This window comes from Salmo salar, chromosome 15, assembly GCF_965601325.2.
Source record: "Salmo salar chromosome 15, fSalSal1, whole genome shotgun sequence".
Taxonomy (NCBI): Eukaryota; Metazoa; Chordata; class Actinopteri; order Salmoniformes; family Salmonidae; genus Salmo; species Salmo salar.
Window position 1 is genome coordinate 95,030,046 of NC_138305.1, and position 22,640 is coordinate 95,052,685.

The 22,640-nt window shown below is 41.9% G+C and overlaps 2 protein-coding genes across 3 annotated transcripts in view; one reads left to right on the forward strand and one right to left on the reverse strand.

Annotated features, from left to right (window-relative positions):
• The window catches only part of LOC106572560 (arf-GAP with coiled-coil, ANK repeat and PH domain-containing protein 3), a 116,212-nt gene extending 95,526 nt beyond the window's left edge, over positions 1-20,686 (forward strand). Inside the window, exons 11-24 of the mRNA XM_082962177.1 lie at positions 1,306-1,421; positions 2,074-2,125; positions 2,585-2,685; positions 2,923-3,034; positions 3,262-3,470; positions 6,438-6,602; positions 6,773-6,990; positions 7,775-7,876; positions 8,020-8,112; positions 8,319-8,548; positions 8,767-8,876; positions 9,133-9,243; positions 10,135-10,196; positions 17,113-20,686. Coding sequence (XP_082818303.1) covers positions 1,306-1,421; positions 2,074-2,125; positions 2,585-2,685; positions 2,923-3,034; positions 3,262-3,470; positions 6,438-6,602; positions 6,773-6,990; positions 7,775-7,876; positions 8,020-8,112; positions 8,319-8,548; positions 8,767-8,876; positions 9,133-9,243; positions 10,135-10,196; positions 17,113-17,219 — 1,788 coding nt within the window. The 3' untranslated portion in view covers positions 17,220-20,686. The remainder of the gene's footprint in view (positions 1-1,305; positions 1,422-2,073; positions 2,126-2,584; positions 2,686-2,922; positions 3,035-3,261; positions 3,471-6,437; positions 6,603-6,772; positions 6,991-7,774; positions 7,877-8,019; positions 8,113-8,318; positions 8,549-8,766; positions 8,877-9,132; positions 9,244-10,134; positions 10,197-17,112) is intronic.
• On the reverse strand, positions 15,689-22,244 carry LOC106572561 (uncharacterized). Of its 2 annotated transcripts, XM_082962175.1 has the most exons (14): positions 21,726-22,244; positions 21,266-21,390; positions 21,071-21,134; positions 20,894-20,951; positions 20,683-20,788; positions 20,507-20,586; positions 20,273-20,352; positions 20,169-20,199; positions 19,803-19,909; positions 19,635-19,659; positions 19,444-19,548; positions 19,173-19,300; positions 18,924-19,047; positions 15,689-18,737 (listed from the first exon to the last, which is right to left on the reverse strand). In XM_082962175.1, exons 1-12 carry the CDS (start codon positions 21,796-21,798, stop codon positions 19,282-19,284), a joined length of 873 nt encoding a protein of 290 aa, XP_082818301.1. In that variant the 5' UTR covers positions 21,799-22,244; the 3' UTR covers positions 15,689-18,737; positions 18,924-19,047; positions 19,173-19,281. The 2 variants fall into 2 exon arrangements, with proteins under 2 accessions (XP_082818301.1, XP_082818302.1); XM_082962176.1 differs by lacking the exons at positions 15,689-18,737; positions 18,924-19,047; positions 19,173-19,300; positions 19,444-19,548; positions 19,635-19,659 and having other exon boundaries at positions 19,798-19,909; positions 21,245-21,390; positions 21,726-22,003.
• Positions 22,245-22,640: the final 396 nt, after the last annotated feature.

Consider the following 22,640-nt stretch of genomic DNA (forward strand, 5'->3'; position numbering starts at 1 on the left):
GAACCATTTAAATATAATAAATTGGAAGGTTGTGCGGGACTGTGGTAGATAAAGGATTCAATCTATCTTTTCAGACCGTTAAGAGTATTTATCTGGTCAATATGTCAGAGGGAAAAAAGGGAAAAAAGATATGCATCTGCTTGTCACAGAGATACCTTAAAAAAAAAGGTAGGGGTGTGGATCAGTATCTGGCGTGACCACAATTTCCCTCATGCAGCGTGACACATCTCCTTCCCATAGAGTTGACCAGGCTGTTGATTGTGTCCTGTGGAATGTTGTCCCACTCCTCTTTGTTGGCTGTGCGACGTTTCTGGATATTGGCAGGAACTGGAACACACTGTCGTACAGATCGATCCAGAGCATCCCGACATGCTCAATTGGTCACATGTCTGTTGAGTCTGTCTGTTGAGGTCGTGTAAGAACTGGAACATTTTCAGCTTCCAGGAATTGTGTACAGATCCTTGTGACATGGGGCTATGCATTATCATGTTGACACGAGGTGATGGCAGCAGATGAATGGCACGACAATGGGCCTCAGGATCTTGTCACGGTATCTCAGTCCATAAAAATTGCCATTAATAAAATGCAATTGTGTCCGTTGTCCGTAGCTATGCCTGCCCATACCTTAACCTCACCACCACCATGGGGCACTCTATTTACAACGTTGACATCAGCAAACTGCTCGCCCACACAATGCCATACACGTGGTCTACGGTTGTGAGGCCGGTTGGACATATTCTCTAAAATGACTTTGGAGGCAGCTTATGGTAGAAAAATGTACATAAAATTATCTGGCAAAAGCTCTTGTGGACATTTCTGCAGTCAGCATGCCAATTGCACGCTCCCTGAAAACTTGAAACATCTGTGGCATTGTGTTGTGTGACAAAACTGCACATTTTAGAGTGGCCTTTTATTGTCCCCAGCACAAGGTGCACCTGTGTAATGATCATGCTGTTTAATCAGCTTCTTGATATGCCACACATGTCAGGTGGATGGATTGTTCTTGGCAAAGGAGAAATGACAGGGATGTAAACAAATTTGTGCACAAAATTTGAGAGAAATAAGGTTTTTGTGCGTATGGAAAATTTCTGGGATTTTTTTATTTCAGCTCATGAAAAATGAGACCAACACTTCACATGTTGCGTTTATATTTTTGTCCAGTGTAGTTCAAGAAAGAGAATCTCCAGTCACTGTCACGCTCCTATATGTCCCCTCACTGACGGGGACATTATTAGTCACACTGACTGTTTCTTCTTCCTATGGTGAGTGGTAGCATGAACAACTTCACTCTCTCTTCTCTGACAGGACTTCTCGTATGACGACTCAAAGGCAGAGTTGTTCAACGTGGACGCGCCCAATGGCGTGGTGATGGAGGGGTACTTGTTTAAGCGAGCCAGCAACGCCTTTAAGACGTGGAACAGGTAAGTAGACAACTGATCAGTAACTCTCCATAAGCCAGCTACACTCTGGCTTCGAAGCATACTATATTAGTGTATTGTGGTCAAAGCATTTTGATTTGAATTCTATCTTGACAATGGTATGTTTTGTGGATTTTCTGTAGACATACCATAGATAGCGAACTAAATAAATACTTATCCCAGATTATTTCAGTAAGTAGAGTCTATTCCCTAGGAAACCATACTTGGCCATACTTGCTAGCATTGACTTCACGTCGTGGGGAATAGTTTACTGCCTGTGGAAACACTCAATCCATTACAACTCCAGGCTATTTCTCCCCGTCGGCGGTTCGCCCACTGATGCTCTCTACGAGGGCGTTACAATGTATTACTCCATTTGTCTTGTTTCCTGACAGTGCAGCCCTCTAAAGAGGTTAGATGTGAGCCAAACCACACGTGTTGTGAATTACTCTCTGCTATATAGTGTAGCTCAAGGGAAAGGAAAAGCTCGTTCACATGCGCTTATACTCATCCCGACCACTGTGGTGGCTAGAGAGTAGAGGGACATTATTTCAACTCGGCAGGTCAGCACCTTCTAATGGAAGAAGGATATCCATTTATCATGCATGTTTTATTCATTTCTCTCTCTCTCTCTCTCTCTCTCTCTCTCTCTCAGGCGGTGGTTCTCCATCCAGAACAGTCAGCTGGTCTATCAGAAGAAGCTGAAGGCAAGTCCACATATCCACTAGCTACCATCCTAGTCTGGGTCCCTTGGGGGGGGAGGGGGTAAGAGGTTACGTGCAACTTTAATGGGGTATAGAGCTACTCTGAAAGTCACTGTGATCTATATTGGCGAAATACAACACTCCCTCTGTCAACACTGACTGCATTAGGGCAGAGGACTGTTATAGGATAGCTTATTACTCCTCAGAGTCCTGTCCCAAAAGACTCTTCCTACGCCCTCATATAGACCCTCACATCAATCCATAGTGGGATATAGAATGTGAGCGTCAGTGTACCCGTATGAGCTTCAGCACATTGGATTAAATAGGAAAAGGTGGTCAACTGAGGGACTTTGAAATCCAAACAACACATCTCACTCAAGGACACAGTGGGCATAATGTTGGTATGATGAATAATTCAACTGATTGACTGACCGGGCCTTTTTCACTGTTACTGACCAATAGGATTCCCTGACGGTGGTGGTGGAGGACCTCAGGCTGTGCTCTGTCAAGCCCTGTGAGGACATTGAGAGGAGGTTCTGCTTCGAGGTTGTCTCCCCCAACAAGTATGTTCTTCTTAGTGCCCTTATATTATGGAATTAACTAAATAAATTCACCTTTGTTCCAAGGAATTTTCCTTACACAGTTAAATTGATGTAAATCCCTTTAGGTAAAATCTTAAGAAAATGGCCAATAATATGGCAAATAAAGTGTTCTCCTTCTTCTAAGAGGGCAAGGGGCTATAGTTTTGTACTGTTGAGAGACTGTGTGCTGTAATATGGGGTTGTCTTTCCATTCTACAGGAGCTGTATGCTGCAGGCGGAGTCAGAGAAGCTTCGGCTAGCCTGGATCCAAGCAGTGCAGGCCAGCATTGCCTCAGCATACAGGGAGAGCCCAGACTACCACTACATCGAGGTCAGTTGGTCCATCTAGTTACAGACCTAACTGTCAAACAAATGCTAATATTCTCTTAACTTTTCTTTAATCTAGACATCTTTTACATCATGACAGATGTCATTTATAAGCTTATACGTTTGCATGAAGGGATACAGTTATCACCTGTGAGATAAATCAAGACTGTCATGCCTCAGAGAATGATGCTTGCCTCTCTTAGTTTACCATGTCTGTCTTCCCACCAATAGTGTCTGGATAGGACAGCCTCACCTTCCGTCAGCAGTATGGACTCGGCCAGCGAGCCTCGGGAACGCTGTGTCAGGGGGGAGACCATCCTGCATCGTATACAGTGTCTCCCGGGCAATGAGTATTGCTGTGACTGTGGCCAGGCCGACCCGCACTGGGCCTCCATCAACCTGGGCATCCTGCTCTGCATCGAGTGCTCCGGCATCCACAGGTAAGGTCTGCCTCTATGGAGGGCATCCTGCTCTGGCATCCACAGATACTGTCTGTATCTGTAAAGCCTAGTCTCATGAGCCATACCCAAAGTCTCTTGCTTAGCTCGTCTTTAAGAGAGTACATAAAGGCATACTTCACTGGCTAGACATAGTCTACTGTATTATGGACCGTGGACTATCCTAAAGCACTTGTGGTTGTAAACCAGTGGAGGATGGAGTAGCAGATAGTTCCACTACCACAGGGTGACTGAGGGGTCATTTGTGACTCTGTGTTCCAGAACATGTGCCGGTCTCTTGGATCTGAGAATATGAGAGTGCCAATGGCCTAAAGGGTGTCTTAGCCTTACCATGTCATCTGCCTGCATAGGCACGTTCAGCCACACCTCTGCTTGGATTACTGTGTGGCCAGGCTGCTTAACACCGCTTATTGGATCAGGCTGTGTTTGATTGGGAGAGCTCATTGCGTGAGTAAACAGGATGGGAGTTAGAAGAGAAGCACCGCAGAACTGAGACACTTATGTTTATAAACTAGAATGGCATCCCTTTTATGGTGAAAGTACGTAATTGTTGAACCACACCCGATTAGCAATCAGGCCGAAGCAAGATAAAGGTTCCTATTTCTAATGTCCTTAATACCGTAGCTCGAGGGTTCACTCCAGCACTGCATACATTGTAGCTGCAACACACTAGCATTAGGCTAGATGGGGAAAGTTTGACTGTTTACTGCAGAGATGCAGCAAAGATCAATGCTATCAGTATGTAATCACCGCCTCTTCTGGACCATCTGTTAAATATTCATGATCTGTTTCTGTCAGATAGCCTGTCTTCTTCTAGTGGTGAGATGAGAACACATGAGGCTTCTCCCATTAGGAGGAGGAGGAATACACACAGACTGTCTGGCACAGTCTTTTTTTTGGCATGGCGCACTGCAGTTGCCTGGATACCAGAGGGCTTTGTTGGTGGAGCGGTGATTTGCATGACATTGAGGGCAGCTACTCTGTTTCCCTGGGGATAACGCCTGAGTGATTTGAAACCCATTTTGCAGCTATTCATCCCATGTCACAGTATAAGACAATTTGAAACAGAACTGTCATGGAGCTTCCAGTGTTGCTTATTAAGGGAGCCTGTTACGTCTGCCTTAATGTTATTACAAGCAAAGCTAGGAAACAATATGGGCCAAGTGTTGTCAACAACACTAACTTAAAATGCGTTCTACCCAGTAATAATTCCAGCCATGGAACTTGAATACATATGTGATTCAGGGGCGAAAATCTGATATCAACTTTGGAGGGGACAATTACATGAAATTTTCTCAAGAGCAATTCCTGAGGGGGACACCAAAAGTAATGCTGTAACACATAGCCTACGTTGTAATATGGTAAATGTATATTGAGGAACCAAAGAAATAAGGTGTTTGCCGTACTCCTAACTACCGGTACCCAAAACTACACAACTAATCACAACAGCAATACCATTGCCTTTAACAAATCTTAGTTCAGTCACCAGTTTAAGTTGAGAGTGGGGGTATCCATGGCATTTTCCAATTATGTTCCTATTTTACAAGTCAAAAAAATGGAGAACCTTTCATAATGTTGCCAAACAAAGACTCAACAAACTTACCTGAGACTCCCTGTCTCTGCCAGTCTGTCCCTGCATATCTGTCCCCAACTCTGCTGTCTGTGTGCCATCTGTTGCCTGCTCTGCCTAATGACATCATTGTGAAACATTTCCATTAGAATTTCATTTCTTTCTTATGAACATTTTATCAACTAGTCTTTGAGATATTAGGCTACTAGGGTTCTTACTTTGCGTTTTGGTGTACTGAAAAATACTCTGATGTCCGTCTTTTTTCTGCCATTTTTCTACCTGGCTGGCTACACACACACACACACACACACACACACACACACATACACACACACACACACACAAACACACACACACACTGTGTGCAGGTTATTTACAGTAGAAGATGGGCTTCTACCATCTTATCTTCTATCATTCTATATGGGCTTCGATCTAAAAGGTAGCTAGCAAATGTGAAACGGATTGCAGTGACAAGAGTTGACAGCTGTATGAGTTCACCATTTACACAACATATGCTGCAACCTTTTGTCATTTTAATCGTTTGTTTCATATTGGCTGGTTTCCAACAATAGCTGAATTTGCAAAGCTAGCGAGCACCAATTCCGTTTCAGTGGTGTTTGCTATAATCTTTGCTACCCGGGTTAAATAAAGGTGAAATAAAATAAATAAATAAAAGTTCCCTTGCGACAATTTAGCTTTTGCAACGAGACCATTAAATATATTTAAGACAATGGTAGAAGAGAGTGTAGTTCTGTTCAGTTTGGACTTCAGTTTATCACTAACCTTATCACAGGGACTTTGAAGCACTAATTTACATGCATGCTGATCTTGGAATAAATTGACGATAGCAAAGATTCCATCTTTGACGACGCCACATAAATGGAATAGGTACTAGCTAGCTTAATAGTTAATGTTTGCGCGCTAGCTCTGCAAATTCAGCTAGGATGTGTGTGTACCCTGCCAACATAAAACAAAACATTGCTATGGCGCGATTGACTGGATTAACCTCACCTCAGTTTCGTTCATTGAGTGTCTTTCAGACAGTAGATACGAACCGTCTGTTACCTTGCCAACTAAGGAACTGGCAGTGCATCAAACCATTGTGAGGCAAAGGGTGGGGGGGTGCAATCTTTTGAAACTTAAAAACGAGCTATTATGTGTCTATAATCAGCACAATTGCTTTCATTGCGTATTATTAATATTATTTAAATTACATAGTTATGTTTACAGTGATATATTGGGGGGGACAAATCATATTTTTCCCAGGATGAGGGGGTCGTGTCCCCCCCGTCCCCCCTGGGATTTCCGCCCCTGATGTGATTCAAATGCCAACGCTTGAAGACTTTCCAAATGTCACTTCTCATGTGTCTCTGTTACAGGAGTTTGGGGGTTCACTGTTCCAAGGTGCGCTCTCTAACGTTGGACTCATGGGAACCTGAGTTACTAAAGCTGATGTGTGAGCTGGGAAACAGTGTCATCAACCACATCTATGAGGGAGCATGTGAGGAGCAGGGCCTGAAGAAACCAGGGCCCTCAAGTTCCAGGTAAGGACTGCCACACACACAGCATTTAAATGCCTCTACCTGGTTTCACCTGTGAATATCCCGATTACCCACTAAAGGAGACTGGGATCTAGTCATTTTCATTAGACTGGGAATGTCCTCACTGGTACAGTATGTAACACTGAATGCCTATTTCCTATTATCCCTTACAGGCAGCAGAAGGAGGCGTGGATCAAATCAAAGTATGTGGAGAAGAAGTTCCTGAAGAAGTTGGGGGCCACAGAGGTGCTTGTGAACGGTGGACAGAAGACGGAGCGCCGGTGGAGTGTGAAGAAGTGGCAGAGACACAACAGCGCCACCACAGTGCCTAAGACCCGACGGAAATACCGTCAGGAGCCGGGCGGCGCCTCCCCTGCCACCCTCTCCTCAGGTACCTGTTGGTCAATTGCTTCAACAGATGATCAGGTCTATATAATTATCAAACGTGTATATATATTGGTAGTAGAAAGAAAACACGGACTCTTTGTTTAAGTATTACAATTCTCCTTTAGTAATACAATTGTAGGCAGAAGTTAGTACAGAGTACAATATATGATAGCTCTCCCCAGGTTCTGCAAAGTGTCTAAGACATCCTATAGCTTATATAGCCTCCCCAGTCCTCCTTGCGTACGTTTCCCTGGCAACAACATTTTAATAAATCTAACCTCCCCACTACAGCAATTCAAATCTCAGAAGGGGGTTTGGCCGAAACTTGACCTTTCATCACAAGTATAGGGTCATAACAAGGTGAACGAGTCTGAGCATCTTCTGACAGGTGGCTGGTTTTCATCAGGCCTGCTGCAGCCTTGTGTTCTCAGAAAACCAGTCGTATTCTCAGAACCTCAGCCAGGTGGGGCCCAGACAGGAGGAGTATGAACGTAGGCGGTTTCCGCCTTCTGATAGTGTCTGAAGGGCACAACACTCAAAACAGTTGTTAACACACAAACAGAAGTCTCCTGAGAGGAGACCTTACAGTTTATCATAACACAATTTATTAACCCTTTAAAAGGTATGAGGCCTTTGTTTAACCCCTTCATACCCTAATAGCTCTCCTGGCACTAGAGGAAGGATACCTTCCTTATTTTCTCTATGTATCCATATTCCTAGTAGTGCTAAACCAAAAGTTGACAATGACAACCCAGTACATTTAAACATTCCCTCGTTGTGCTTTACAGCCGCTTCAGCTCTAGAGAGAAAGTTCCGACGAGAGTCACTGTTTTGTCCAGACGAGCTGGACAATCTCTTTTCTTACTTCGACACAGGATCTGGACCTCGTAGTAAGTTCTCTACCCATCTAATATATAGACACTACACTCTAAACCACAGAGATACTTGAATCCTTTATGCAGTGTGCAAAGTGAAATAGCTAGAAGCAACAGTGACTAACGTGTCCCTGGCTTGGCTCCTTTTGGCCCTGCAGGTCTGAGCAGTGACAGTGGCCTGGGCGGCAGTACAGACGGCAGCACAGACATCCTGGTGTTCGGCTCAGTGGTTGACAGTGTCACAGAGGAGGGTAAGAAGAGAAATGCATACCTGTAAAGGATGGGATGGAAAATGAAATGTTCAACATAGGTTCAGCCATCATATTTAGTATTGAACTGCCATTTTCAGAAAACCTGATAATTGATCTCAGTCATCCTTATTTGCCCTTGAGAGCATAAATGAAGCTGTATTTAATATTGAATTGTAGTTGTAACTCTGCTCCTTCTCTCTCTGCAGAGTGTGAGGTGTCGGAGGACTCAAGCGGAGAGGCTGAGATGGAGCCGGAGCCCGAGGCCCAGTCGGACCCAGAGGATGGGCGTGAGCTCCACCCTGGGGCGCTGCTCTACAAGGCCTCCCAGGCACGCAATCTGCCCGTCATGGCTGAGGCGCTGGCTCACGGGGCTGACATCAACTCTGTCAATGACGAGGATGATGGCAAGAGCCCACTCATACAGGCTGTGTTTGGGGTGAGTCATTGTAATGAAAGGCAGGTGTGTTCTTGGCACACTGGCAAAGGCAGTTCTAGTCATTCACAATAAATTACATGGATGCATTATGCTGAAACATCAATGTATACATCTATCCATACAGTATGTCTATGCATGATCACAATATCTTCTCACATTGTATTGTACTTTATTTAGAAACATGGAGAGAGCCTCAGAACCTTTGTATTCCATTCCAGGGCTCCTTGATAGCCTGCGAGTTCCTGCTCCAGAATGCAGCTGACGTCAACCAAAGAGACGCAAGGGGGAGGGGGCCACTACACCACGCCACATATCTGGGACACACAGGGTGAGTAGTGCCAAGGCATAAGGCTTCCCTCTTCCTTACTATTGTCAATGTCTTGTTTTGAGCCACTAACCCGAGGAACAATGTAAAAAATAACTGAACAATAATCAGCTTTGCATGCTACACCATTGTCCATGGAAATGTTCACTAGATAGCATACAAGACAAAGATGCTGAGTACAGATTTGTTTATGCTGATTTGATGTGGGAGCGTTCAGTACATGTTCATGTCTGATCTGTCTCCATGCTGCCCTCTACAGGCAGGTGTGTTTGTTCCTGAAGAGAGGAGCCACGCAGAACGATGGGGACGAGGATGGACAGGACCCTCTGAGTATCGCTGTGCAGGCAGCCAACGCAGACATCGTCACCTTGTGAGTTTGTGGGACACAACACCCTGTCCCTCAACTTACTCAGCTTCACCTACACACGATCCTTTAAAATACATATTATGACCAGGGGTTAGCATGGTAATCTACTGTAGCTCCTCACCAGGGGTTAGCATGGTAATCTACTGTAGCTCCTCACCAGGGGTTAGCATGGTAATCTACTGTAGCTCCTCACCAGGGGTTAGCATGGTAATCTACTGTAGCTCCTCACCAGGCGTTAGCATGGTAATCTACTGTAGCTCCTCACCAGGCGTTAGCATGGTAATCTACTGTAGCTCCTCACCAGGGGTTAGCATGGTAATCTACTGTAGCTCCTCACCAGGGGTTAGCATGGTAATCTACTGTAGCTCCTCACCAGGGGTTAGCATGGTAATCTACTGTAGCTCCTCACCAGGCGTTAGCATGGTAATCTACTGTAGCTCTTCACCAGGCGTTAGCATGGTAATCTACTGTAGCTCCTCACCCGGGGTTAGCATGGTAATCTACTGTAGCTCCTCACCCGGGGTTAGCATGGTAATCTACTGTAGCTCCTCACCAGGGGTTAGCATGGTAATCTACTGTAGCTCCTCACCAGGGGTTAGCATGGTAATCTACTGTAGCTCCTCACCAGGGGTTAGCATGGTAATCTACTGTAGCTCCTCACCAGGGGTTAGCATGGAAATCTACTGTAGCTCCTCACCAGGGGTTAGCATGGTAATCTACTGTAGCTCCTCACCAGGGGTTAGCATGGTAATCTACTGTAGCTCCTCACCAGGGGTTAGCATGGTGATCTACTGTAGCTCCTCACCTCTGGGAAGTCTGAGTGAATCCATCTAACAGTTTGTGTCCGATCCCTCCTTCCCTTCCCTTTCCTCCCCCTTCCCTTTCTTCCCAAAGGTTGCGACTGGCCAGGATGAATGAGGAGATGCGGGAGTCAGAGGGACCGTTCGGCCAGCCAGGTCAATACCCCACCAGCAGCCCCACAGAACAGCAATATAAGAAATGCATACAAGAGTTTATCTGTCTCCACATAGCTGAGTGCTAGAAGTCAATCACAATACCTAGTCCTGGTCCAATGAATCAAGCTTTCCCTTCAGATGATGGTTGGATGGGAAGCCAATCGTATACCAGGACTGTAGCAGCCCTGTGTGGAATCTTGTACAGGAAGGAACGTTGTCCAAAACACACCTTTCTTTATCAGATTCCCCACAGGCTGCTGTCTGTGTTCTAGCCAGTACTCTGGCTAACTAACGTTGTTCAAACGAGGCGGCACCAGAATATACCAACTACTATTCCCTCAGGCTCATCAACGTATAGGATGTCAGTATTATTAACTCTGTCATGATGCCAAACTGTACGGTTAACTTCATGGCTATATTTGCTCAGAGTTAGATCATTTGCCACAAATGGTTAGGGACCAAGTGTTTAATAAGACTTCATAAGTTCATTTAAATCATCTTTACTATACCATCTGTATCCTACTTATACCCATGTCAAGCCAAGTTAATTCAGCTGCTCTTTATTTATTTGGAGAGGTATTTGCTTGTGGTCTTCAAGGTAGGGTGGTGTGCTCCTAACCAAAGACCAGATCCGGCCAATATGTTGCACATTACAGTGCATTCGGAAAGTATTAAAGTATTTTTTCCCCCTCATCAGTCTACACACAATACCCCATAATGACAAAGCAAAAACAGGTTTTTTGAATTCTTTGCAAATGTATAAAAAATAAATGGAAATATCACATTTACATAAGTATTCAGAACTTTTACTCAGTACTTTGTTGAAGCACCTTTGGCAGCGATTACAGCCTAGAGTCTTATTGGGTATGACGCTACAAGCGTCCCATTCTTTTCCCATTCTTCTCTGCAGATCCTCTCAAGCGCTGCCAGGTTGGATGGGGATTGTCGCTTTACAGCTAATTACAGGTCTCTCCAGAGATGTTTGATTGGGTTCAAGTCTGGGCTCTGACTGTGCCACTCAGGGACATTCAGAGACTTGTCCCGAAGCCACTCCTGCGTTGTCTTAGCTGCTTAGGGTTGTTGTCTTGTTTAGGGTCGTTGTCCTGTTTGAAGGTGAACCTTCACCCCAGTCTGACGTCCTGAGCGTCCTGGAGCGTCCTGGAGCATGAAGGTTTTCATCAAGGATCTCTCTGTACTTTGCTCTGTTCAATCTTTCCCTTGATGCTGACTAGTCTCCCAGTCCCTGCCGCTGAAAAACATCCCCAGAGCATGATGCTGCCACCACCATGCTTCACCGTAGGGATGGTGCCAGGTTTCCTCCAGATGTGACGCTTGACATTCAGGACAAAGAGTTCAATCTTGGTTTCATCAGACCAGAGAATCTTGTTTATCATGGTTTGAGAGTCTTTAGGTGCCTTTTGGCAAACTCCAAGCGGGCTGTCATGTGCCTTTCACTGCGGAATGGCTTCCGTCTGGCCACTCTACCATAAAGGCCTGATTGGTGGAGTGCTGCAGAGATTTTTGTCCTTCTGGAAGGTTCTCAGAGCACCACAGAGGAACTCTGGAGCTCTGTCAGAGTGACTATCGGGTTCTTGGTCACCTCCCTGACCAAGGCCCTTCTCCCCGCTCAGTTTGGCCGGGCGGCCAGTTCTAAGAAGGGTGTTGGTGGTTCCAACCTTCTTCCATTTAAGAATGATGGAGGCCACTGTGTTCTTGGGGAGCTTCAAAGCTGCAGAAATGTTTTTCTACCCTTGCCCAGATCTGTGCCTCAACACAATCCTGCCTCAGAGCTCTACGGACAATTCCGTTCACCTCATGGTTTGATTTTTGGTGTGTGCCTTTCCAAATCATGTCCAATCAATTGAATTTACCACAGGTGGACTCCAATGATGTTGTAGAAACATCTCAAGGATGGTCAATGCAAACAGGATGCACCTGAGCACAATTTCGATTCTCATAGCAAAGGGTCTGAAAATGTATGTAAATAAGGTATCTGTTTTTTATTTTTAATAAATTTGCTAACATTTCAAAAAAAATATTTTCCCTTTATCATTGAGGTAGTGTGTGTAGATTGATGAAGGACATAATTTATTTAATCAATTTTAGAATAAGGCTGTAATGTAACAAAATGTGGAAAAGGTCAAGGGGTCTCAATATTTTCAGAATGCACTGTAACTATCATCAACCAACCTGCTTATGTAAGAATACCAGATCAGCATATGGTAGTCTTGTCAAGGGTAGACTATGAAAACAGACATTCAACACCTTCATTTTAAGGCCTGAAAGTCGTTGACTTTGTATCTAGTCAGTTATTACAAACGTATTAATTCTGCTCCAGCTGTGTTGTGGCATGAGGTGGTTCTTTAATACACGCATGGTTTTTTAAAAAGGGGTGATTTGAAGGGGTAACAATGAAGCTAAATAATAACTGCGATTGAGACTGGATGATATATGGATTATATGTCATAAATCTGTACTTGTCTTGATGGAGACACTTTAAAGTAAAGCTTTTACATGGATTTTAAAGCAACATTATGCACTTTTCCTACCCACAATGATTTGAATTTATTTTTGGCATTTTAATTTACTAGTGTAGGTTTTTACCAACATTTATGAACTGCCTAGAGCAATAGTGCAATGATAATTTAAATACAGATACTCTGTATTTCTTGTATTATGTTGAACAATACGATGCAGATGGTATTTTTTTAAACTGGATATATTTTGTTAGATTTTATTTTCCTGAGCTTTACACACCAGGTCACTTAACCTTTACTGTCATTTCTTCATGTCTCTTTTTGGAAAAGACAACCACAATCTTATAATAGAAACCTTACAAACTGCAATGAGATGGACCTTTTTAATATAATATTAAAACTGACATGTATTACAGTATTTGTATATGTTTGCCAAACATTGACTTATGTTTGATGTATCATGGCTATACAGTATTAGATGTGTTCTGGGTTTCTTGCTTGAATAGTGCATGGGTTGCTGTTGCCCAAGTCTTTCAAAGCCCTGTTGGTTTTGTTTACTTCATTCATCCGTGTATGTTTAATATTTGATATTGTGTAATGATAATTGTGTAATGTGCTGCCAAATCATGAGAACTGTACATAGTAAGACATTGTAAGGGTTAGATCTGTAGTCTATTGTCAAACTGAACCAGATGTATTGGATAGACTACCCCATAACATACAGACATAATTTGAATTTGACAGGCCATTTAGAACAGGAGAGAAAGCTTGGTCTATGCAAAACTTTCTAGGTCCCCTGAATACCAACAGAATACCCCGTTATGTACTGTGAGGGAAAAAGGTATTTGATCCCCTGCTGATTTTGTACGTTTGCCCACTGACAAAGAAATGATCAGTCTATAATTTTAATGGTAGGTTTATTTGAACCGTGAGAGACAGAATAACAACAACAAAAATTCTGAAAAACGCATGTCAAAAATTTTATACATTGATTTGCATTTTAATGAGGGAAATAAGTATTTCACCCCCTCTCAATCAGAAAGATTTCTGGCTCCTAGGGGTCTTTTATACAGGTAACGAGCTGAGATTAGGAGCACACTCTTAAAGGGAGTGCTACTAATCTCAGCTTGTTACCTGTATAAAAGACACCTGTCCACAGAAGCAATCAATCAATCAGATTCCAAACTCTCCACCATGGCCAAGACCAAAGAGCTCTCCAAGGATGTCAGGGACAAGATTGTAGACCTACACAAGGCTGGAATGGGCTACAAGACGATCGCCAAGTAGCTTGGTGAGAAGGTGACAACAGTTGGTGCGATTATTCGCAAATGGAAGAAACACAAAAGAACTGTCAATCTCCCTCGGCCTGGAGCTCCATGCAAGATCTCACCTCGTGGAGTTGCAATGATCATGAGAACGGTGAGGAATCAGCCCAGAACTACACGGGAGGATCTTGTCAATGATCTCAAGGCAGCTGGGACCATAGTCACCAAGAAAACAATTGGTAACACACTACGCCGTGAAGGACTGAAATCCTGCAGCGCCCGCAAGGTCCCCTGCTCAAGAATACATATACATGCCCGTCTGAAGTTTGCCAATGAACATCTGAATGATTCAGAGGACAACTGGGTGAAAGTGTTGTGGTCAGATGAGACCAAAATGGAGCTCTTTGGCATCAACTCAACTCGCCGTGTTTGGAGGAGGAGGAATGCTGCCTATGACCCCAAGAACACCATCCCCACCGTCAAACATGGAGGTGGAAACATTATGCTTTGGGGGTGTTTTTCTGCTAAGGGGACAGGACAACTTCACCGCATCAAAGGGACGATGGACGGGGCCATGTACCGTCAAATCTTGGGTGAGAACCTCCTTCCCTCAGCCAGGGCATTGAAAATGGGTCGTGGATGGGTATTCCAGCATGACAATGACCCAAAACACACGGCCAAGGCAACAAAGGAGTGGCTCAAGAAGAAGCACATTAAGGTCCTGGAGTGGCCTAGCCAGTCTCCAGACCTTAATCCCATAGAAAATCTGTGAAGGGAGCTGAAGGTTCGAGTTGCCAAACGTCAGCCTCGAAACCTTAATGACTTGGAGAAGATCTGCAAAGAGGAGTGGGACAAAATCCCTCCTGAGATGTGTGCAAACCTGGTGGCCAACTACAAGAAACGTCTGACCTCTGATTGCCAACAAGGGTTTTGCCACCAAGTACTAAGATCATGTTTTGCAGAGGGGTCAAATACTTTTCCCTCATTAAAATGCAAATCAATTTATAACATTTTTGACGTGTTTTTCAGGATTTTTTTGTTGTTATTCTGTCTCTCACTGTTGAAATAAACCTACCATTACAATTATAGACTGATCATTTCTTTGTCAGTTGGCAAACATACAAAATCAGCAGGGGATGAAATACTTTTTTCCCTCACTGTAAGCACAGCCTGTGTACACTTCACCTGCTGTGTGTACACAGTCAGAGGATGACCAGTCCTCCATGTTTACCTTGATACTGTGCAGTTGCTTACTGACTTAACCATGTTTACATCATGTTCCAGAGCTGAAATCATCTTGATCAGGAAATGACATTAGTTGTCCTTGCTGTAGGCTAGTAACAACTGATGTTTTTACATTGCGTTTGGGTTGCTCGAGTTTACTTCAAGCCAAAGACCACATTACGTTCTTCAAGTAATTTATGAGCAGAAAATAAGTAAGCAGTAAAAAAATATTTAACTTTTGAATATGTCTGTTAAACTTTCAATTTCATTCTTGTTTTGGCTTCTACTGTGCAGTACATGACAAAACGAGTAGTAGTAGATTATATTAGACTCAATGAAAGATCTGGGGAACAATGATTTGCATCAAGCCACTAAAGGTTTACATGTTGTACAGTACAGTGTATCGAAGTCAGTGGATTGACTAGACCATAGGTTGACCAGGTGACTGCTATGCTGTAAATAGTCTAAACAATTATTACCACTTAAAACTGCTTGCTTGAAACATGTAAATTTGAACTTTCCTGTATTGTCTTTCTTTTTTTTTTTTTACTAATTACCTCTGTACATGTTGTTTGTATATTGTTAGAGAACATGTCTCTGAGTATCTTTACCTTACACTACTGCTACCTTTATGTTAATTTCCTTTTGCTAATGTCTGCTAAAATGAGAAAATACTGAAAATAAATGGAAGATGTGACTCATTCAACACCTAACTTCTCCCGCTGCTTATTGCTTCATTTCTTCTGTTCTTTCTATAGCACTGTTTTAACACTCCCTCTGTCACTACAACTTAACACTCCCCCTGTCACTACAACTTAACACTCTCCCTGTCACTACAACTTAACACTCCCCCTGTCACTGCAACTTAACACTCCCCCTGTCACTGCAACTTAACACTCTCCCTGTCACTACAACTTAACACTCCCCCTGTCACTACAACTTAACACTCCCCCTGTCACTACAACTTAACACTCCCCCTGTCACTGCAACTTAACACTCCCCCTGTCACTACAACTTAACACTCTCCCTGTCACTACAACTTAACACTCCCCGTCACTACAACTTAACACTCTCCCTGTCACTACAACTTAACACTCCCCCTGTCACTGCAACTTAACACTCCCCCTGTCACTACAACTTAACACTCCCCCTGTCACTGCAACTTAACACTCCCCCTGTCACTGCAACTTAACACGCCCCCTGTCACTGCAACTTAACACTCCCCCTGTCACTGCAACTAACTGCATTAACCTGAACTGGCAATGCACTTATGAGTCAACCACTTACGTCTAGGGTGAAGATATAACAACATACCACACATTTTCAGAGATTAGAAAACCTGTCCTCCTACATTCAACTCAGGGATTCAAACATTATTTCTATGATCAATCCAGTTTGCCCCATTTATATATATATATATTTTTTTTATACTTGTTTCAGCGCTTTATAAAATGTTTTCAATTTGTTTGATAAATCGGTTCTCAACCGTTTATTTGAAAGGCCTGTGAATTGGCCCCTGTACTTGGTGTGCTGCGCATTTGCCCATTGATCATAAATTACCAAATAATCATAGATACACACAGCCATAGACTGGAATGTTCTTCTTCCCTCCTTTTTTAAATTAGTCTAGCTGAGAATTTCTTGGGGTAGAAAGGAGTTTGACTGGCGGTCGCCATTGTCACCAGAAAAGTAAAGCTTGAGAATTTGGTAATAGATTGGGTGAAGCCTAGAGTCATGATGACTAGACTATGGGTTTGTTCCTCTGCTGATGTGTTATCTAGAATCGAGTGTCTCATTTTTAAAATCTTTTTTTCAGGTTTTGAACAATCGATTTAATGTTTTTTCACACAAATTCCACTTTATTTTATGGCAGGCCTACTGTTATTTACCAGTTCAATTCAATTGCAATTCTTGACGATAATGCTCTGTTACATTGCTATCCCTTTTCAGGAGACACTACTTACCTGGACATCTTCCGAGAGTTTTCTCACATGGCCTCCCACAACCCAGAGAAGCTGAAGCGGAGGAGTGTACATTTCAGACACTCCTTCAGGTAGCCCACGGATGGATGAGATGTCTGGGAGGTCGTACTTGAAGAGTGCAACAGTCACTTTCATCATTACAGATTTGAATAGTGTGTCTATCCACCTCATATTCAGAACCTGACTTTAGGAATCCTCTCAGATTCCCAACTCATAAATGTTCTTCACAAATGAGAACCACTATTGCATTCTTTCAAATTGCCGTACTACAGGTACTATCTCTACTAAGAATACCAATACTGACTAACACTAAATTACTCCACTCATCTTAATGGTGAAACCACTTCTGTCAACATGCACCTACAGTATATGGGAGATGCTTAGAAATGTTGCCTCAAAAACATAGGCCTACAGGTATGGGTGACGATATCAAGAATTATTGTCACTGTTAAAAACATCTGTGAATTCTTAGATGCTGTTCATGACATGTATTACTTCTTTGACAAAAGATATTGATGCTTTCAGCAATTGGGAAGCATATTTTGTTGGAGAATGCTGTATGTTACAAATGTGTGAGATGCATATTCTGTCATCAAATCAGTCATTTGTTTTAATAACTTTTTGTAATGTAGCCTGTACTTGCTTTATGAGGATATGCTGGACTTGTCCTCTCCTATTAGCTGTATGACATTATTTTTAAGCGTTGTTGTTAAATGTTAACTTTAGATAAATCCAAGCACTAAACATTTTCTTATCCTGTGTTCTAGATAGATATCAGTAGCTGTTGAGAATTATGATAATTCTTCGTGTACTTAGAACAGCTTGATTATTTTGTTCAATGAACCAGACTCATTATAGAAGGAATAACAGCATATTATTTACATTGCAAACCGTTTTTTTTTTTTTGTGCATTCCTTTGGTCCATTTATTTCTTTCAAACTTGAATTAAGCAGCAATGTCTCTACACTATAGCCTATAGGTTTTCAGCTCACTTAGGATAAATGGATAGGGTTGTTTCCTTTGGATACCATCCAGTTCTTTGAAATGTGTTGTAATGTCAGTATTATTTTTCAAATAAGTTTTGTTTTTATCCTGGAACTATATGGAAGGTGATATTTGATTTCGACTATGCTGGTATAGTCTTAATATTTTGTTAAAATGTAATGTAGATTGTCTTTATATTCATACCACTATGCATTTCAATGCAGATATTGTATATAAACGCTGTAGAGGCAAAATGCTAATATATCTCAAAGGAATGTAAATTTGTCTTGAATATTTTAAATTGTGAAACTAAAGAAAGTCTCTTAAAACTGACAAGTGTTCAGAGCGGTTCCTTGCCTGACTAAGTACAACAATTACACAAGACTGATGTGTCCATATTTCTGAAACAAATTACATTTAATATAATTTAAACTAAAATAACAACCATTGGCTGGCAGCCCCCTGAGGATGACTTGAGTTTAAGAGTCAGGAGGCGTCATAAAAGGGCAGTTTGAGATACTGATACCAGTGCTTGAGTTGTTGGGGTAGGAGCTGGAAGACGTTCTCAGTGAGGAACATCAGAGCATCTTGCATGGCTGGTTGCAGAAGCTGATTCGATGGCAGAGAGAGAACAAGGAGACAAAATTTCTCCTATAAACAATAACAGGGTTTATTTTTTAACTAATGGTCAGGCTTACACTAATAATCCACAAACAAACTCTGATACACTGATACAAGTGTTCAAAAATGATTTGCCATGAATCTATTCACTTCCAGAGAATTTGGAATGATTACCTTTAAGTAGGGCAACTTCTTGTGAGATAAGTTGTGGAATTGGCCGATCTTCTGCAGGATGGTCCTGTACTCAAAGTCCCTGTTATCGGACAGTTCTGAGACATCGCTCTTCAGGATTTCGTACCTAAGTAAACATTTTAAAAGTAAACTAAAATACAACCAATGTCAACATTTACTGTATTTCACATGAATTTTCCCATGAACAAGTGACACATAATACATAGTTGGTAACATAGAACTGAAACTCGCCAAAATAAAAGCGCAGATTTTGGTTCCCTGAGCTCATGTTTTAGGGAGGAGAGAAGCATAGGTAGACTTGTCTCCTTCCTTGAGGCCATCAATGCATCCAGGAGAGTCCTCATTCTCTCCCTCTGTGTCTAAACAAAACAAATTAAACATACTGACTCTATACTGTAAATGTTTTCACTTGCATTTATGTTTTGATCCCAAAAGAATATTGAAATGAGAGGAAAAGTCTAACATTACACAGGCCTATATTGGAATCATTACAACCGCTTACATTTTCTTCTCAAACATGTCTGTCTCCATCTGATTGTTCATAGATCTCTGGATTTCGATGAACTTTGTTCTGACACGTTCCAGCATATCATGTCTGTTCTTTGGTCTGAAAAAAATATGTCAAGATTGAATATCTATATTCTACTCTCTCATGTTTCATTAATGTCTTAAACCCTGGCCACTGATACTCACTTCTGAGGATCCTTCTCATATGTGGCTGTGGAAAGTAAATAGTCAATATCAGTATTTCAATCTGACATTCAGACCCAAGTAAACCGTTATATGCCGTTTATACTGAAGTGTCATTATATGGTCCTTATATATTTGTTATACTGCAAATCAAAATGGCTGTGTACTAACTGTTCTCATCCAAGAGCAGGTTCAGCCAGGGAGGTAGGTCCCCAGTTTCATTCTCTACCTCCTTTAGACCTGCCTTCCTTCTGAGTCCTAACTGGACAGGCTTACAACTGCAATGTTTTAAGGTGGAATTGACCATTAAACTTTAGTTAGCAAATACATAATTAATTAGGGGTGGCAGGTAGCCTAGTGGTTAAGAGTATTGGGACAGTAACCAAAAGGTTGCTGGTGTGAATCCCTGAGACTAGGTAAAACCATCTCCCGATGTGCCCTTGAGCAAGGCACTTAACCCTAGTTGCTCTGGGTAAGAGCGTCTGCTAAATGACATATGGATTGTAACCAATGTACTGCATGTATTACATTTCTTACCCAGCAAACTTAGCGGAGGGTGATTTTGGCTCTGAAAAACAAAAACCATTAAAAACAATGATAGTACTGGTATTCCCATGAAAATCTGTGGACAACTTTACTACCTTGGTCTTGGTGATTGATGAATGACTCCCACAAGTCTGGGTTGATGTTCATGTCCTCAGGTGCAAATGGAATCAGACACCTGACAACATAGAATCACATCTGAATTATTAAAATAAAAAATGTATTTTATTTGAATGCAGTTAAATCAAGCAGGTTACCATACACTAGCTATTTAAGTTTTGTAAGTCAATGGGTATTGTAAGAGGTGATATAAATTGATTTAGTTTGGTTACCTCTGAGAGTTCTTCAAAAGAACATTGGTTTTATCTGTGTCTTTCATGATGATGTTCACATACCCACTTGTAAGAGGCAACTTGGTGAGAAATACACAACTTCACTGTACAATTGTGTCATTTATTACAACAATGAATGAACACTAAATGTCACCCATAAATAAAGCAAATCTAACCAGTGTTTTCACGTCTCTATTCCTCATGTTGGTTAAGCCACAAAGTATCTTGTAGATCCACTGAAGCTTCTCTATTATGTGCTCGTCCCTCCTGAATTTTATCCTTCTGTATAAAACGTAAAATATGGTATTGAAGGGTGGTTATAACATGGCCATTTAAGAAAGTGTTGGTGCAATACAAAATATGATTTGTTAAAAATCATTTACACACCTTAATATTTCCTCTTCTGCTGGAGCATGCTGCTTTATTGACATGGTGCATTCTATATCTTTATCAGCAAGAGGGGGAGTGAAGGGAAGAACATAGTTGTCAACAACACAAACAGTTGCAGCTACTTTCTCCACTTGTAAAGGGTCAGATATATTCCAAATGTTAGCATAGGCCTACCTGCAGCAATCTTGTCATTAGTAGATCTGGGTGAGGTTTTCTTTGGTAGGGGTGGAAGTCTATCCTATGAAATACAATAAATACAGAAACGTGATGTTACATTAAAACTGTTAAAGCTTTTAACAGAGCTCAGAGAATGATAATTAATTCCTATTGAGTAGGTAGCTAAAATACCTGGTCCCTCAAGCAAATTACCAAGGGACGGCCTGTGTTCAAAGCTTGTCTCATGGAGGACATCTCTTTGAGGTACTGTTTCAGATGTAAAAACCCATTTTCAGTTTGTGCGGCCATGGAGGGTAGAGATCTAACATGGTCCTCCTCTAAAAGAAATGTAACCAAATCTATTAGCCATATCTGCCTATGCTTTAAAAAAAATCTGAATTAACTCAGTGGATAAATAGAAAGTCATACAAACAGTAGGATACTGTTAACAGCGAAGTCAAGTGGAAATCATCAGAATGTGATTTTAGAGGGCTAACGTATCCCTTTAAATTTGCTAGCAAACTAACTACGTCACAGATTGTGTTACGCTAACCTGGCTAACTAGCTTGCAATTTTTTATTATGGTTTTTACACAACTTCTCTGAAGCAACTGAAATTAACATAATTGTACATTATTGTTGAAGTTGCTTAAACGTTGGTTAACGTTTCTTACCTTTGCTGTGGTGTGCTTTGTTATTTATATTATGGCTAATGCTAAATCTTCTAGACATCTCCAAGGCCACCATCTGAGCATGCGCGCGGCACAAACGAGATAAGAAAGACAGTACAGTATGAAGATAGGCAGAAACTGCTTATCCGATAGAAATCCTTTATCACACTTGTAAGCGATTTCATGGCGACGTTGGCTAGCTAAACCACATATAGGGTTAGTTATAAAAATGTTTGGCTAAACTCATTCTGGGGCGGCAGGTAGTCTAGTGAATAGAGCGTTGGACTAGTAACCGAAAGGTTGCAAGATCGAAACCCTGAACAAGACAGTTCCACTGTTCTTAGGCCGTCGTTGAAAATACATTTTTGTTCTTAACTGACTTGTCTATTAAAATTAAAATAAATTCGTAGAAACGAAACACGTAATCGGATCTAACGGTCGTCTCGCGCAGAACGGCGCATGTGCAAACCGTCAAATCAAAGGCACTCCTTCGATATAGAGTTGTTTTTGACGAAAATTAAAACGTGTCAGTTTGTCATTTCCACGAGGTTGGCGTAATAACATGTTCAACTACTTAAGACATTGTATTGAATCTAGATTGTGCCTTTTAGATTTCGAGAAAATTAACCAAGGAAGAATTTTCTCATTGACTTCTCCAACCCCTGCTTGGTCTGTTTCGCAAGCGTTCACGACATTCTCACGATGTGGCTCCTCTGGGTTTAGAAACTCTGTGGCAGTACCATGGGTTCTATTTCCTCGTTCCTCCTAGTCAAATATTTCATTTGGTCTCTTAAAAAGTGTAGCTACCACAAACACCAAGCAGAGGCGGTGATGTTTCTTCTGATCTTTTCAATGATTGTTTCTGTTTAGTCTAAAATGTAATCCTGAGATTATTTTTTAGGAGACTACAATTTATCA